The sequence below is a fragment of the Acanthopagrus latus genome, chromosome 15 (genome assembly GCF_904848185.1).
Source record: "Acanthopagrus latus isolate v.2019 chromosome 15, fAcaLat1.1, whole genome shotgun sequence".
Classification (NCBI taxonomy): Eukaryota; Metazoa; Chordata; class Actinopteri; order Spariformes; family Sparidae; genus Acanthopagrus; species Acanthopagrus latus.
The window spans coordinates 6,275,345-6,293,758 of NC_051053.1; the positions used below are offsets into that span (position 1 = coordinate 6,275,345).

The following is an 18,414-nucleotide window of genomic DNA, read 5'->3' on the forward strand; positions in this document are numbered from 1 at the left end:
CTTCTGCACACTATTGAGAAATTGAACCATTAACCCCAGGAGTCTAAGTCCTGCTCTCCCTCCTGACCAACACAGATTTACTAGGTCTCACCAAAAAAAGGTTTTTGAGGTCATAACCCTAACCCTAACTGCTGTCATTGGCCCAAAAGCTAGAGCTGGGGTTGGTCCATTTTTAAGGTTCTGAGACAGGATGGATAAAGTAGAAAGTGTGTCTGACTTTAAAGCTGGTGTAGTAAAAAAGAGAATTGAGCCTTGTGACATCCCACATGTGATTGATGCTGAGCAAAGGCGTGACCCCTTATACACGAGGAAAAAGGCATTGTAAAATAAGAGACGAAGCCGGAAAACAAAAGGTGTCGATCTGACAGCAGAACTGAAGTTTAAGAGGATTAATACTGAGCACTCTCCTGCATTGGGGTTTTTTTAAAGACGATGGATGGTTACCTTAAAGAGGCTGGTAACTGTGCTGTGTGAGGTCAGGGAGTTCTTCGCAGTTTTTTTTTTTTTTCTAAAAGATCAGTTCATTCAAACTATATTCATAACTAAGCATAGAGATTGGTATACAACATATCCAGTTAGGCTGTGTTTCAAGAAACACTCATGCTTGGTACTTTGTCAAATGTACATATCTGTGGCATTCAATGCATTCTAGGGAATTTGTGTTTGTTTACAAAGCTGCTAGCGCAAATGCAAAGGAGAGCTGCAGTGACTGACTGTAGAGCTGTTGAGCATGATGAGTAAAATGGTGACATCAGACTTGACTAATATGGTGGAGCATGATGCTATCACTCTAATGTGATATATATCCCTGATCCATCTCTTGTCCTTCGCTCCTCAGTCAACTGGATTACGGCTGTCCGGACTGTATCTTACTACTAGAAACACGCTGCTGCTGACGCAACAGATATCTGGAGCTCAGGCTGAGGCAATCCCGCAGCCTCCGATGAAACAGGGTGAGATGCGAGCCCCGCGCAGTGTGTGGAAGTGGGCCACCGTGACGTTCAAATGAGAGAGTGAGAAGAAGGGTGAAAAAAGATGGGGAGCAGCGGGGGGAGAGAGAGGGAAAAGGCAGTGCGTCTGTCACAATAAACTGCTTTCAATGACAAAGCAGCACTGGCTGGCTTCCAGCACTGCACCAGACACACGCGTGTCTCTATGTGTGTGTGTGTGTGTGCATCCGACTGTTCGCGATCCGAAGTTGACATCAAAGTACGGCCCCCCTGTTTTTAATTATGTTACATTTAGCCTTGTGATAACAAAGAGCCTAATGCAGGATGTAAATGCAGAGTCATGTGCTCTCATTTAGTCACCGGGTCTCTGAAGGGAGCTGCGTCTGTGATGTGTTAGGGCTGTGTCTTTGTGTTGTTGTCTCTGCCTCAGGCTGCCTGAAGAGTCACCCACACTGTACCGGTTTAAATGCAAACACACTATTCTTCTTTGGTGTTAACTGACGTGCCTGTCAGAGCTTTAGAAGTCAACAGAGCATTCGCTAGAGTCGCTGAGGGTGAGCGCTTCACATAAACACACGTTCAGAAACCTACCCTAGCAACAAAAGTGTGACCGCTGCTCGAATCCTAACAACCCTCGCACTCTCTCTAATGGGTCTCCAAGGAAGTTTGAAGGAGTGAGTCTATTTATAACTCAACAACAGAGACATACACTCGTATTCCACACAAACGTACACACCTGAATTCAAACATGTCAGCTGAACTACTACAACAGAAGAAAGTGTGAAGACGGAGAAATCGTACGCCGTTAGGACCTCACAACACTGAAACAGCGCGCTTCCTTCCTGGCTGAGAGTGTAAGTAGTGGTTTATGCGTGTTTCTCTGAACACGTGAGAATTTCCCTCATTCATTGAGAGAGTTTCCTGTATGCACTCGATGTCACGTAGTCTACACATCAATATCACAAACGTACAAAGAAAAATAAATGAACAAAGCAGGCCTAATGAGTGGCAATAAACCTGAAGAACTGCCTCCCGGTACACAAGAGCCTAATCATCTATAAAATTATCCAGATTTAGACAACATCCGTAACAGAGGGACCTTTTTCTGCAAACCACACAATACCATTACTGCTGCAGCCAAACGAGTAATGCCTGCCAAATTACAAGTTACGACCCAAGGCTTACAAGCCCTCCACTTCCCCGCTAAGCAGTGAGAAAACAGCAGGTGCAGAAATATGGCTGTCCAAGAAAGACTGCAAGAAAGACAAGGGGGTCTTCATACAGTACAATGGCTAAAAACACACCTGCAATGGGGACAGAGAAGAGAGAAGAGGGGTATCTGTTACTGTGGAAACTGACCTCTTTATTGCTGACTTTGTTGTCACATCCTTTAAACCCACCTGGAAAAGACAAGCCAAACACTCACGCACAGAAGCCCAGGTCCTGAGTGATTCAGTAGGAACAATAACAACAGCAGCTTCCAAATAAAGCGCTCCAATCAGCTAAATCCAGAGTGGCAGTGAGAGAGAGAGAGAGAGAGAGAGAGACAACGCAGGATAACCTCTAGATGAGTTCCACTGTGGCTGACCCATCTGCAGCGAGACAATAGACCCCGGAGTGAACGCTCCGGCTGCCTTTACCTTGTCTGTCCTCGGAGGAAGCCCCTCAGGTTTGGGCAGCATATCCCTAAAAGGTATTGGTGGCCATCTTGCTTTGCCTTCCTTCAGCCTCAAAAGAAAACGCTGGCTACAGTAGCCGTGCACAGGGCGAGCTCCTGGGTGTCATGACTAGGGCGACTGCGAGCTGCTGTAGCAAAGTGCCGCTACAGCAGACGCGCACACACTCGCCGCGCACACACAGACATATAGACACACACACACACACACAGGATGCCTTTTGCAGACGCAGACGGAGCCTCATCAGCCAATGGCGTGAGGACCTTAGCGGCTTGTAAATTATCTTCCATGCCTAGACTCTCCTAAACAAAGGATCCCCTATGTGGGCTTTTTACTCCAGCCCTACACACACTGACTGGACGCAAGCTGTGGAGCGGATACTGCACACATTCTGGATCGGGATCACAGAAAAACAACTCCATCACCGCTCAGAAATTAACCCCTGAAGCTGCTCGCCAGCGCTGCTTCTAGGGATTTTCACTGAATTCCTTGCCCTACTGCTAAAATGATTATTAATTAATCAGTTAATATAGAACAATAAATATAGACAATGTACACATTTCTACAACTAAAAAAGATAAATCATTCATTTACAATAAAAACTAATAAATTGAGGATACACTGATTAACTACCTGGGTCTCATATCTCATCTTATCACATGCTTACTTTCCCTTCTTTATATCAATGCAAACATAGAATATCTTTGGACTTTAGACTGCTGGCCAGACAAAATCAACTACTTGAAAACTTCAACCTGGGCCCTGGGAAATTTTGATGCTCATTCTTCAGCATTTTCTGAAATTCTCTAGACCAAAAAGTCAGCAGATTCAAAGAAAAATTGTCAGTCCATGAAAACTGACTGTGGAACACGGCATGGCTCTATCCCGGCGCGGCAGTTTGACGTCATTAGAGAGACAACAGTGTGCTTCTTCTTTCCGACTGTATCTGAATGAGAGACGCTTAGCTTGTGTAGTCACTGAAAGCAATTTGAAATCCCGTCACTATTGTTGGCTCAATTCATCAGTCATAATTTCACAGATACCAATAAACAGCCAATAAACTACAGTCTGATACATATTGTGCATCCCTTAGATAAATAAGCCCTTCAACCTCAGGTCAAAGGGTGAGCCATTTGACCGGAGTATAGAATGTGTGCGAATGCAAATGTTTTAAAGCATGTGACAGGTTATATATAATCTGTGTTAATGTTGCAGTCTGTCCCAACCACAAAACAGTGGCATCCGTTTGGCAGCATAATTCTCTGCAGCACCTCTAATTCTCACATGATCCAGAAACATTGTGGGAACGGGAAAGAGGATGTTCACAACATCCATACAGCATTTTCTCCCACTATCTCAACAAACCCCTTCATCTCTCTATCATCCACCACCCAAAGCCTCTTTCTAAACCCTGAGGAGAAGCTGTGGTTAGGGAAAAAAACAAGGAGAGAGAAGGCACAAGACAAAGAGAGAAAAATGTTATGGGAGAGTGAGGAACTCCCCCCTTTTTAAGGCAACCATGTGGCCAAGACACTGAGGTCACACCAGGACAAGGAAACATGAAGGCAGCTCGAGCCAGTGCCTGTCGGTAACACTCAAGGAGCCAACCTCAGCCGTGTGTTCGAGTGTGGAAGCAGAGAGCATGCAGCTCTAACACTAAACACTAAAGACATCAGTATCAGTGTAGTATCCAGCAGGCAATAAACACAAACATCAGGATGAATAAAACAAACACACAAGCATGTCAGGGTGGAAGATGACAATGGTAACACATGTGCAATCTAAAAACGATACTCTTAATCATGTACACCTAGTAGGTCGGAATTATATCCAATATGGCAAATTAACAAATGCGGTTTAAAACGGAAACAGTTTTGTGATCAGTTTCAGCGGCAACAGAAAATACTGTGACAAAGCATGAATATCATACAATATCGACATTTAACTGTTCTAAAGAAAATGGACACTTAAGAGTTGCATTATCTGTCCCATTTCTTTTTATCACTCTACAGAGTTCAACAGTCAGTCAGTCAGTTAGTCAGTTAGATGCTTATAACTTATCATAGTCAAACTCCTGCATGTTGTGGCTTCTTGCTTATGTAGTCTCAAGGCAAACAGTTTCAAAACCAGAGCCCTGGAACGATGCCGAACAGTGTTTGTCTTTAAGAATTTATCTGTGATGGTGACTGTTGACTGCAATTGTTTTTCTCTCATCCTTTTGATTTATCTTGCTGAACCGATAACACCAAACAGGCTGTTCTGACACAATGCCCTTTAAGCAGGTTGCTGGTAATTTACTGCACAGCCATGACCGCGTGATTAGAATAAAAAAGTAATATTCAACATAAGTCATTTCCCCCCCTAACAGTATTAATCACAATTTTCCTGACCCACAATAAAACAAACACAGATGTAGACTAAACACTTGTGATATACAGGAGGCGTGTGTGGTGTGCTGGAGCAAACTTCAAACCCGCAAAATAATATTTCTCCGGCAACTGTCAGCAACATAAAACCTCAGTCCACATTAAAACAACATAAGCTCAGCTATTTTTATCCCAGTGTGCAGATTTAGAATTTATATGCGGACATACTGTTGCATTTCAATGTTTAACCCTGTGTGTGCATGTAAGAGCATTTTACTGTCAGTTACACCTGCTGAAATATGCATTATTCAGTCATTCAAGCTTGTGACTCAAGGATAACTTCCTAGCTAACAGTAATAGATACCTTGGATCTGTCTTGCATCCGGACATCTTCACAACAAACTGTTTTCTCCCTATTTTCACGCCAACCAAAGTGAGGAGTGCCTTATCTGGTTATGATAAAGGAGATATGTTTTGTTTCCCTGTGGCAGTTGTGGCTGAGGCCTCACCTGAATAGAGGTCACAGGTAGTCCGACAGGTTTGACATACTTTGAGTTAGACTGTTAAACAGGTTACACCAACGTAAATAACAGAATAAGCTTGTGGAGGACACACATCTACCATCTGCTACCTTTTTACTATTGACTGACACGTGCTACTGAAACATGTATAGTATGGACTTAACCCCGAATTAAACCAAACAGTGAGCAGCTATGTGAAATTAAACAGAAAAACTGTGCCTTCACTCACCGTTGATATGGTGTGGAAAGACAAGAAAACAGTCAATTTGCAGTTTCCCCTCTGGCTGTAACTTTAGTCCAAACAAACTCTTACTGGCTGATGTAACCTTTGATTCTTGGGTATCCAGACAAGTATTAAAATGTAGGAAAAGCTATTATAAAATTCCAAGTTAAACTACCTTTATGACAAAATAATTTACAAAAACATGCACATTACAGTACAGCTAAATCGTAGAAAAAAAAAATGTAGTTCAAAATTAAGCATGAACTGCATTGCTTGTACCGTGCTTAACAGTCCTCCTCCTGCAGCCACTCCGTGCCTTCATCCAAAAACGCTCCACAACTACAAACAATATTCCACCCCACCCTTAATTTTCAGCTCTTTAAGTGTCCCATATGTTTTTTTTCCCTTTAACGAGCTGCCCAGCTCTCGTTAGGAACAAGTAGTCTGGGCATTAATCACCTTAAGCTGCAGTACATGAGCATGCAAGTGAGGTAAAGACTCGTTCTGGAGCACAGTCGTAAAACTGTCTCTGACACATCTGGAAGCTGACCTACTGGAGACCGGCCCAGTGATGGAGCTGTGCCAAACGCGACTGCTGCCAATAGTTGTCATTACTGCCATTACTGTAGACGCTAATGTAAACTTGTCTTTCATTTGCATAGAAAAGCAACAGAATTTTGATGAAGGGCAGTGCCTATTCACTTGTCGTTGCTTCAGCTGCTCAACAGTAAGGGTCCGATAAAGAAGAAGTGGGTTGCACTATCCTGAGTGGAGATGTGTGTGTGAGTGGTATCAATCATGTGAACGCTTGGGCCTGTCCACTCAGGTCCACTCATGCACAACCTCCCGCACAATCACACAGACTGAAAAACATCTCTGTGCAGGTCAAAGCCTGTAAGACCAACCCACAGACTAAGAATAAGCCTGCAGAATCTATATGCAAACACCCACATTAGCATTTGGCTCCTGTGGAGCCGGACTGAGGCAGTGTGAGAGCTGCTTTTCCTTGAAGAGAACCTTGAAACCATAAAGTCGGTGTTACCTGAGATGAGGTATGGTTCATATTCAGCAGACCCAAGAGGCTGCTCACATATCACACCACTCACTCTTCCAAGAGAACATCTGCGTCCTCAAGACTTTGAATAAATATCTACACAGCAGCTTTCTGCACTCTCTTCTACGTGCACACAAATACGCATGCTTGTCTGAAGCTTTCATACTTCCTGTATGGATAGTGTGTGCGAGGCTATTTTAAGGACACATTGGATTCACATTTAAAATTCCTTTTCAGTGTGTTACGTAACACACTACAATCCCACTCTTCTGAGGAAATGCGCACCATTCACCACCACACCCTAAACCCACATGGACTCAATTTAAAGGCTGACAATGGTTGGTCAGGATGAGGGGATAGCGGGACACTCCAGCTCTGACACCTCCAGGAGAGGAGGTATGAACTTCAAAACCTTGTTACATCAACAAAAAGTCCTCTTTAACCTTGTGCCTGCTCTGTCTTTTCATGTATTTTAGTGTCTGTACTCGCTGATTTTGCATCTGATATAAGACAAACATCTGTGCCAACCCACAACAAAGTGCTAACATCTTATCTCAGTTCAGTAGTATTAAGTTCTGTTGCTGCTGTGGCTTAATATGTAAATAAGTGTGTCACCTTGGGAAGGTCAGGAGAGAAAGGTGAGCCGGTCCACTAGTTTATGTTAACAAGAGCACACACACACACACACACACACACACACACACACACACACGACCAAAACTCACCCACAAACACTACGCAGGCAGAGTGGTGTGGGGGCCCCAGATCCTTTCACAATGAGCCTTACTTAAGTTTGTGCGAGTTAAACATGCTGAGCAGGCATGTCTGCTATATGACTGCATGTTTGTTAGCAGACACTCGCACACGCGCACAAATATGGGTGCAGACGGATGCATGCAAATCCCAGTGGAGCATTAAAAAGTGACTGCACATACTGTACAGCAAAGGCCAGAGCTGAGAGGATTATGAATGATGAACAGAGGGGGGCCAAAACAATAAAAAAGCACAAAAATTACGAATACACAATACTACTGGGCCAATAAATTATTGCCCGGATATTAGGAAATGTATATAACTGGCCATTTATTGATATCTGTGAAATTCACAGACGATAGAGACATTATTCTTAATTGGAAATTTTATTTGACTGAACAAATGCATCATCCTGACACAGCGATGAGCAAAAAGATGAGTTTTATCAGGGCTGTACAATCCAAGTTACAGAAGCTGTAATTGTCTGATAAAGGTCAACTGTGTGACAAAACAACATTATAATGAAGTACTGTAGTTATGCAGAGATGTTCTGGCATATCTATTTTCTTTCAGTCAAAGTGAAAATCGTGATGCAAAAATGACTAATCATCGTGAATCATAACGCAACCCTAATATCTGTCGGAATATTCGCAATATGATTTGTTCACCATATCGTGCAGCCCCAGATGTGTGAGCTATTTACTAAATAAAGCAGGTCAGGTTGATGCATGAATAAGCTTCTCCAGAAGGAGGCCATTGTGTGCCCTTGGTAGGATTTGAGTGGCATTTCTTTTGGGAGGCAAAGTGAGGATTTCTTTTCACCCAGAGAAACCAAGTGGCACGACTTCAAAGCTTATCCAGGGACTTAGAGCCTTACAACAGTCAGGACACGGCACAACCTCACAGATGCAAAGAACCCAAGAGGGCTCAGGAGTGGAGCATTAGTGGTATCAAAGTTTAACTCGCTGAATTGCTGAATTGTAAATATTATAGATCCTAAAACACAAACAATCTGCCATGTTTAGACAAAACATGTGCATTGATGGTGAAGACACAAAACAGCAAAATAGCTGACAGTGCATTAAAGCAAACAGATCTGCGAGTAAATCATTAAATCGCTGTCTCTGGTTTGATGTAAACCTTCAACCTGGCACAGCCTGGGCCATACATCTGCTCCGATGTAAAGTGGGCTCTGACCAAATAACTGCGCCCCAAATCAAATAAAACAGACATTTCCCCTCATCCACAGAGCCCTTTTTCTGGGCCACTACCCAAGCCCCGCGGCTATTCAGATAACTACCGCTACAGAGTTGTTTTAAATTTAATTGGCTTGGACCAGGTTAACAGAAAATATAAAGCAGCCCTAATCACAGGCAAGCTCGTGTAATAAAATGTGCGTCTGTGGAGGAAGAGAAGTCCGAGGAGTGAAAGTAGGCTCAAGCGCAACGCCCTCCGCTCTGTCATAATGAGTTGGCTCCGTTAAAATGTTGGCAGCATCCCTGACATTTCACGAACCTTCATCGTTACCTCGGCCCCCTTCTGTCCCACACGTTTACGTAATGAAGAGGAAAAATAGAGAGAGAGTGGATGTGCATCTGTGCTTCAGCTCATTGCCAGAATGCCCACATGCATATGTGGGGGCACCTGTAATCTCTTTTTGAAAGGAGATGATTTATTTTTCAATGACAGAAGTGGCAGAACAAACTCTATCACTATCTAAGAGGTTGTTCATTTTTTACTACGTATCATGTGCACACACTACTGGAGCATGTGCAATTTTCTGCAGCGTTTATCACCTTCTGGCGGCCAGTTGTTTCACTGCAGAACAGTAACTTGAGGGGACTAAAAACATGTTTGAGATAACAGAAAACATTATGTCTATTTCAACATGTTGTTACTGGGTAGTAATGCAGACCGGTTTTTACATTACACACAAAAGTCGCACAGCACGGTGTAACACATAGCCACAGCGCACTTTATATTGATAGTGCAACTACGTATCAAATACATAAAGAGCATATATATGCAATAAACAAGTGCCTGATTACCTCAGTGAATGGGTTGATATAGTGTGTCTAACTTTTCCATGTTTAAGGGTTTCATCCCTTACAGACACCTCTAGCTTGCTGCTGACCCAGTATGAGCAGGACAACCTACGTAGTTTAACCTAATTACCTGGATGTAGGTTACTGAGTTCAAAGCCTTAAACCCATAATAGTGTGCGTCTGCTGGTTATCTCCGCTAATCCTCATTACTACCCTGGGACTACTCCAACAGACAACCGTGGCAGGTCAAAGGTCAGCACAAGACAATGAGATCCCCATGGCAACCGTCAGCACCGAAGACCTCTACTTCTGTCTGTGCAAGAGGGGGAAGAGGAGTTTAGACCTGACAGGGGTGTCCGTTGGGACAAATCACTCTCCCTTCGCATTAAGCTGATTCCATTTGAGAACAATGGGGCTGTTTTGCCGCATGATGGCTGACAACGACAACAACCCAGTCACCAGCATTAATATGTGTGTGTTTCTCTTACACAATTATATGTCGCAACTTTGCGTTTCTTTGGGTTACATTTTACATTTTTTTTGTGAAAATGCTGTGCTTGTGCTCTGGTTAGGTTTGGGCACATAATCTCTTGGTAGGGGGGAGGGAAACATCATGTTTTGGCTTAAAATACCACAAACACAGTTGAAAATGTCCAGAGGTCTTGTTAAAAACACCTGGTTTTGTCGCCACAAACATGGCAAGAAATGTCATGACTTCCCATCAAAAATATGCACCCTTTGTTGTTATACACACAGCATGAAATTGGGAAGGGGTCTTGTTAAAAATGCTGGTTTTCGGCACCACAAACACAACAGGACATGTCCTGACTTCCCATTAAAAATATCAGTTTGTTGTCATCACAAATGAGGTCTCACAGAAATGTCCCTCATGAAAAATATCCAGTGGTTTCGCACTTATAAATGTTGAAACACAGCAGTGGTCACAGGCTTGAATGTATCTCCACCACCATCTCCTCCACCTCCAAATATATAAAAGTTAAGTCATTAACATGTAATGTGAATGTAATAGGACAAGCTTTGTTGAAACGTCAATGTGGTATGCACAAATGTGAACGTGTGTGACTGGGCTGAGTACAACTTGTAATAACCATGTAAACACACAAACATACATGTATGCATGGACATCCCCCTTTTGGACACAAACATATAGGTACAAATCATTCATATACGCACAAACAGCCTTAAACATCTGTTACAAAACAGAGCTTTGCAGGCTGCCTGTCCTCCCTACCAGAGCGCTGTCTGAGGGAAGTGTTTTCCTGATACACGTGTTATCTCTGCTGGGTGACTCCTCTGGCAATGCAGCAGAAAAAGGAGGAGTGGAAGAAGTGTGGGAGATAAATTAGTTGGCAGGAAGAGCTGGGCTGAGCTGGCTCACTGACTGGAAGCATGGAGACTACTATTTGATAAAAGTATAGTGTCCACCTGCAGCTGTATGGCACTGAACTGAACATTTCCTTTACTATATAATTATGGAGCACCTCAAACTTACACAAAGTGTGTTGCACCAGGTGCATGGTCTTGCTAAATACAGTGACAGAAGGAAAAAAACAGCACTCACAGATAACAGTTAACAATACCTGGGAGTGAAGGCTTTTGCATTACGGCAAGTCACATATATTATACCATATACTGTGTAACTCAATCTTTGACAAAATGCAAAAGCAAAGGTAACATGCCAAAACAGTTACACATGGTTTTTACATTTAAGTTGAAGTATGGTGTGCTTGTTTCATAGAATTGACGAATGTTACAAATAATAATAATAATTTCTATAAAGCATCATACCATAGCTACAGTGTAATGTTCCAAAAATCTACTAGTATATAAGAGTTTTAGTGCTGTTAGAAGTCAACTGAACTGCCAGCACTGACTGACTGAGGGACAGCTGTTTACACTATGGGTTACTTCCTCGTTGCTCATGTTCTGGTTGATAGGATATATATGTTATCAAATTGAATTATACCATCTTGCTGAGATGTGAGATGTGGTAAAAACATTATCTAGACTGTGAGTGCTGACATCTCTATTGTTAGTCCATAAAAAAGTGAGTCAGTTATGCTGCCTACAGCTCTAAACATGTCAGGACTGTTTCAGTCAACTTCACTCTACAAATACAGGAGCGTTTGCACTCTATGAACCTTAGTATTTTGGTTCTGGTGTGTATGCGTTCCTGTGTGTGTAAGTGTGTGTGTGTGTTTGTGTGTGTGTGTGTTCCAAGCCAGGTTCTCACTGCCCAATACAAGGCGAGGCCACGAGGGGGCCATCAAGCCTGAGTGAAACCAGACATTTTTAAAAGGAAAGCTCCACTCTCACTCTCTTTCTTACAAACACACAAACACGGAAGTTCATTAAAAGCTCATTGTTACAGATACATACAGATAACCCTTACTCTGTTCAATCTGTGTTGTGTTTTGTGTGTATTTTTGCAATCATGTTAGTTAGGTCCACATGCCACTACATGAACTTGTCTTTGGCCCTGCTGAGTTAGAATAGAAACATTCGTTGGAAGGGTGTGTGTGCTTGATTAGCAAGACTGGCCGGCAAATATGTCAGCGTATTACTCACACTACAGGTACACATCCAGTACACCCACATACTACACTCCCAGTGTGGTTTTCTTGAGTTATAGATTCAAGAACAAGACAAAAGCTAGCCTTGCTCCACTTGCTCTGCATCTAGATTTAAGTTAAGGATGGATTTGGGGATTCAACCTCCAGCTCATCGTGATGATATCTGTCCTGACAGTGCTAGCTTACAGGTCTTGGTGCAGGCTCCATGCCTGCACTCGCACAGAATCAAACAAAAACCTGTTCTCAAACAAAAAACACAGTTATTGCTATGTACACATGTAGGCCAATGTCAGTTAAGACAAATGGGGAAATGACAACTGGCTCTGCGGCTCGAGTGAAAATGGACCTGCACCTCTGTCTTTTCACCCTAAATGCCCTCTAACAGCAGTATGCCTGCACCACATAAACTTCTATATGGGCTGCACAAATAATTGAAATGTTATCATAGGCGATAAGTGCAATATCCAAATTGCAATTTTTTGATAAAGGTAAAATTATGTGCCAAAACAGCATTATAATGGACTGCTGTGGTGCTGTGGAGATGTCCTGATCTACAAATCTCTAGATTTAAGAAAACATAATATATATCCTCATGATTTTAATGTTTTTCAGAGAAACATTCCCACAAATCATAATATCTGTCAAAAATAATGTTTTTTACCATATTGTGCAGCCCTACTGCTATAAAACATCTAAAGGCACAACAGGGATGTAATACTGTATATGTGTATTTGGCACTGAGCCACACACACACACCCACATGCACGCACTGACCCACATTTCAGCGTATCTCAAATAATATGTTTGCAAATCTCTGCCCGGCTTCATCTCTTCCTCTTCGCCCTCATTTAGTGTACAGTATACCATGTAAGAGCGCACAAAGTTCGTCACCACTAATACTGCAGGTGTTATATAATCATCCCTAATCTGCTACTGCCACTGCGACTACGACTCTCAGGGCTCTGCATGCTCACTTGCACTCACTCGACCACACAGCCACATGGACCCTCACTCGCAGTTGTTCACAGTGCCCTCCCCCAGCCACATGGACACCGCTGAACTATGTACATGCTTATGTAGCAGCCAGCTGCTGTAACGTACTCTTATTCCCACCTGCCAAAATCACTGAGAATATGTCCTTCTTCTTCTATGTATACATAAATATGTCATTGATCAAGCACGATAATAACAACTACTTTGTGCAATTTAGCTAACACCTCATCGGAACCATCTTAATGCTACTTTCTCAAGCTCCTGGCAAACTATTTAACAATGTGAATCTGCATTAATCAGTTTTGTCAGATGGTAGTGGAATAACTCCATTAAAAGCTGACAAGTATGCATGTGTTGGAAGGGAGGTAAATTAATGCTTGGATGAATACAGCTTTAAAAAAACATCACAAAAAAACCACAGGAAACAGGCACTTTTAGCTTAATTAACGCTCATTTCTTATTTTGGGCCTCTTGGTGGCAGCAGAAACATGTTATTAACTCAATGTTCACAAATGCACCAAAGTGTTTTCAGGCAAATTCGTGAATTTACCAAACAAACACATGCTGAGTTGCCCGAAACAAATAAGAATTTAATAGGAGAGCTGTCCTTTATTTTTGTTTTTGTTCATTCACTACAAGACGGATTCACTCTCAATATACACTCTCATTTAGCTCCGTATTTGGTCTCTACCAACTCCTGAGGGATAATTCTGGCTCTTTATCTGCAAAATGCTCCACTATGTTCACCAGCACTAGCTCACTATGTCTCAAATATCAGCCGTAGCCTCTTGAAAATTGTCTTGAGAAACTCTCCCCTCTAAACTAGAGCATTCACAATGCCATTCAGTGCCACTGTGGATAAACATCCGGCTCAAACTGGCTTTAATTACATACCCATACCCGTCCACTCACGAAACCATGCACATACACAGTCGCCATGTGAAGCTCATAAAATAGCTTATTCACTGTGGATGGCACACACAGACACACACACACACACACACACACACACACACACACACACAAACAAACATAAACCACGTGCTGAGCTGCTGCTGGTCATCTGACAGCGCCTTCCTCTTAACTACGGGGCATCATCAACACTTTCATATGCATTCAAACCTGAATTCTATTGTGTAAACGTACACACACACAAACACACACCAGCACTTCCCCTTCTATCGCTCAATGCATTCCCCAACAGGAAGACATTGTGAAGTTTAGTGTACAGCATCTGTTGAAACCAACCGCAAAAAACGTGAATCACAATGTGAAAGTGAAACCTTCTGTTTAAACTGTTTGGCTCACTCAACTCTCGATTATTGCTGCTACCAGTGGGCGGCTGGGAAACCTCGGAGATCAAAAGCAATGCTGTCAGACTGTAATAACAGCTCTATTTTCAGTTTCTTCAGATCAGCTGCTTCAAGAAGCAAAAAGAAGCTCCAGTAAATTCCCATTCAACGCATTGTCTAAATGTACCTCCTTGTGTGAGCTTAAGACCTGACTGCAATTTTAAAAAAAAAGAAAAAAACTGTTCTCATGAAGTGTAATTAAAATGTAAGCAATGTAATTTAAGCCTCACCTGTGCAGCAGAGAGAGTGAGCGGAGATGAAGGTCTTCTCCTCTTCAGTTCTACACACTTCCTCAGCTTACAGATCTGGTGGCCAGTCCTGCGGTTGAGGCAGCAGCTGCACTGTCCACAGCTAAACTTCCTCAGGCAGGGCTCGCACATCCCACACCTGCTCCGCTTCTTCCTCTCCTTCTGAGACTTACGAGTGGTCCAGGAGGGAAAACAAGCTGCCTCAGGCCCCCAGGATCCAGGTAGAGTAGAGGGGCTGGGCTCTCCGTACCCTGCCTCTGATTCAGTGTCAAAAGACAAAGAGGAGCGAGTGCTTTCTGAGCTGCAGGAGAATGTGGAGCTACTTTCCAGAGAAGGAGTCGAGATCTTTGGCACTGAGTCCGGCTCTGGCACGGCCATCATAACACTGCCCCGGCTGAGGTTTGGGTCACACTCAGCTGTAAGCGCATCAGTGTTCAGCTGAGGTGCTGATGTCTCTCTCTGGCTGCGGCGCTCTAATGGCTCTCGATTGGATTCGCTGTCTTTGGTCTGTGTCTCTGCTGGTGTGCAAGCTTGTCTTCCTCCCTGAGGAGAAGGGATCTCTGGGCTTAGCAGTTGGTATGGTCCCCCCTGGCTCAAATCCCTAAAGCTCCTAGGTTTGAAGGAGTCACTACGGACAATAACCGGCGTATTTCTTTTAACAAGAACAGTCTGCACCATCAGAGAAGGTTCGGCGACAGCTAAGGACCCTGGAGGTTTAGCACCATGAATGGTAGGTTGTATGTCTGTCTTACCCTGGCTCAGAACCTCTAGCTTAGGTGACTCTGAGGTGAAGGGGGCTTTGGTGGGATTTGAGGTAGCTATGTTGGAGACAGGTGGCACACTTACAGGTGATTCTGACTGTGCTGTCAGTCCATTGTTAGAATGAGGTGGGTCTGGAGGTTGAGGGGCTGGAGCGTTGGGGTGGGAGTCAGCAGGACTGATGGAAACATCATTCTCCTTTTCTCTTCTCGCTCCCTCCTCTCCCAGCCTCGCAACATCCTCGTCCATCTCTTCCACAGTCTCATTTAGTCTCTCAAATGCCTTCTCTGCCTCTAAATTCTCTCTTCTCTCATGATTTAGCTTCTCTTTCCTCTCTGTGACAACTATCACTCCTTCATCCGTCCTGTTCTCTGTCAGGTCTAGCATGTTGCCTTCTTCTTGTTGGACAGGACACACATCATCTTGGTTACCGTCACTGACAAGATGATCAAGCTTATTTCCAAGGACAGATGAACTGTCAGTTCCCTCGCTTCCACCCCGCACCCCTGCAGAGCCAATACTCGTTAGCGCAGAAGGAGCAGAGAGGCTATCTTTACCGCTGTCACTGCAGAGTTCTAGCTGTCCATCAGCGTCGTCACACACAGGGCTCCCACACCTCAGGTCACCTTCACTGTTGGGGCTGATATTCTTTTTGTCTTGTTGGGTTGTAGAGCTGTCACAGCTGCACTGGATACAGTCTTCCGGTGTGTCGTTACATGGTGGTGAATCTGCTTTAAGAGGGCTGCCCTCTTTAGCATTGCTGACTCCAAGACCCTTGTCTTTGATGCTCACAGGAACTTCAAACTCAGTTTTTAGAGACACTGGTAGGATTTCTCGAGCATCACAAGCGTCCACTTTCTCGTTTTCCTCGTCAGGGGTTGAATAATTGATGCTGGTGCTTGATGGCTGGTTTCTTGTGTTTATTTGCCGCGATGCTGCTACTTTCCGTGCACCCCCTCTGCTGTTCCTCCCTCCTCTGCTAGGTTTAGGAGGCTGGCAAGGAGTAACAGACACCCCTGCGCCCCGCAGGGACTTCCTTCGCCCTAGGGGGTCTTCTAACTCGCAAGAGTGGTCAGGCGGATTGCTCGGTCGTCTAAGCCTCGCAGATCCTGTTACATTTAGGGCATGGTTAACTGTGCCAGGGGACCTCCCAGGGCCCTGACCAGCAGGCCCACTTACGCCTCTTCCATGTGGACTTCTGCCTGACTGTGTCTGGGCCCTGGCGGCAGTCCTTTTGGGCTCTGCAGGTGTTTTCTGGGGCCTCTCATTGGCTCTTCCTCTGGGTTTATTTGAGTTACAGGTTCGCCTTTTGGTGCTGATCACCTTCTGGACATTTTTTCTCTGAGCAGGTGTCTGTCTCCTGGTGGGTTTGGTGGTAGCAGGCATGGCTGAGGGTGTGGAGGGGAGGATTTCTGGCAGCCAGCATGGGAGCAAGGTGAATGCTTATCTTTCGCTCAGCACACAATTTGTTGTTTCTTTTTCAAATCGTCCTCTTTCTTGGCTCACTCTCGAATTGTAAATTATGATGCTGTCCTTACCATGTTATTGCAGTGCATGACCTATAAAGACAGTAAACAGGAAGGAATTTAAATGCACATAGTCTCAATGCTCTTAAACGTATTTACTCTGAGTAACTCAGTCAAAAACATTCAGTCTGATTTGATTATTGACAACGTGATAGTAAAATGGCTATGAGCAGAAATCTACACAGTTTGTCTTTACTTTGTTTGCTTTTCACTTTCGCCCCGCCTGAAATTTCTGCTGTCGGACGAGAAAGTGCTGACAGGTTCACGTCAATAAACAAAATTCAATGCAGCTATACACAATAGAACATATAGGATACACATATCACAAATCCAGAGGAGCTATACAAAAACAAATAGCGTAACTGCCTGCGTGACTAACACCGCTTTAACAGTTTAAAGGGCAGGCATGTTGAGGAGTGGGCTCTGGCCGGAGGTCGGATCCTGTTTTCGTCTTTCTGACTGGCGGAAGAGGGGGTAATAACCGTGTAAAAACGCCTTCAACGTCGATGTTTGTTATTATTCTTGCACTTGACCGCTGTCATTTAAAACCCCGTGTAGATTTAGCGTGTTCCACTGCCAGCGAGGTTTTATTTACGCGTTTACGGCAGAAATGCTTTACATACCAGAGAGAGACAGTTGCACTGTCTGAACTGCTAATAATACTCCGCTCCAGCGAGACAGCGAGACCTTGTATTGGTTTCCCTCCTCGGCAAATATAGACGGCTGGCAAGTTCAATCCCCTCCCGACGATGACACATGGACATGATACGAGCGGCACCGCGGACGAACATCGAGCGGAATCGTTGGTTTTCAGCGTGCACCGTGTAGTCTTTGCGGAGCGCGACACCCGTTAAAATGTAAATCCCTCTTATGTCAATCCATTCAGGGCAGCCCCGCTCACTCTCCCTCCACCAGACGCAACCTACGGTCTCCGCTGGCCAAAACCTCGTCGTCGGCGCTGGAGGGAGGAGTGGGCGGGAAAACCTGGAGTGGAGTCACAGCTGTCGTTCGTCCCAGTGCTGCCAGGACTGACTGGGTGTTTGTTTTAGCAAGTGGACGCAGGAGTACGCTAAACACTTTACAGACCTCTTACCATGACACGTGCTGCCATGATTAATCGTTTATTGTACGCTGTACGTTCATGCTAACTGGCCTTTTTTTAAAAAAAGGGGGTTTTAATTGAGTACGCAGAGTTAATGTGTAATAATACATTTTTTTTAAAGCTACACATATAAAGTAAATACCTCCAGCCTACGTTGTCATACATTTGACGCTAAAATATGAAAAACAGGAAACTTTTCCGAAGCTAATAACTCACCCCCCCTCCTCCACCTCCTCCTAAGGTTTGCGTCAG

The 18,414-nt window shown here is 44.0% G+C and overlaps 1 protein-coding gene across 3 annotated transcripts in view; it reads right to left on the reverse strand.

Moving 5' to 3' along the window:
• Nucleotides 1-18,414, reverse strand: part of tet1 (tet methylcytosine dioxygenase 1) — a 30,195-nt gene extending 11,781 nt beyond the window's left edge. Inside the window, exons 1-2 of one of the 3 annotated variants that reach the window (XM_037123304.1) lie at nucleotides 17,684-18,352; nucleotides 14,758-17,093 (exon numbers count right to left, since the gene is read on the reverse strand). In XM_037123304.1, coding sequence (XP_036979199.1) covers nucleotides 14,758-16,920 — 2,163 coding nt within the window. In that variant the 5' untranslated portion in view covers nucleotides 16,921-17,093; nucleotides 17,684-18,352. Of the gene's footprint in view, nucleotides 1-2,590; nucleotides 2,852-14,757; nucleotides 17,094-17,683; nucleotides 18,353-18,378 lie in introns of those variants that run through there. The other 2 variants (XM_037123305.1, XM_037123306.1) reach the window with 2 other exon arrangements.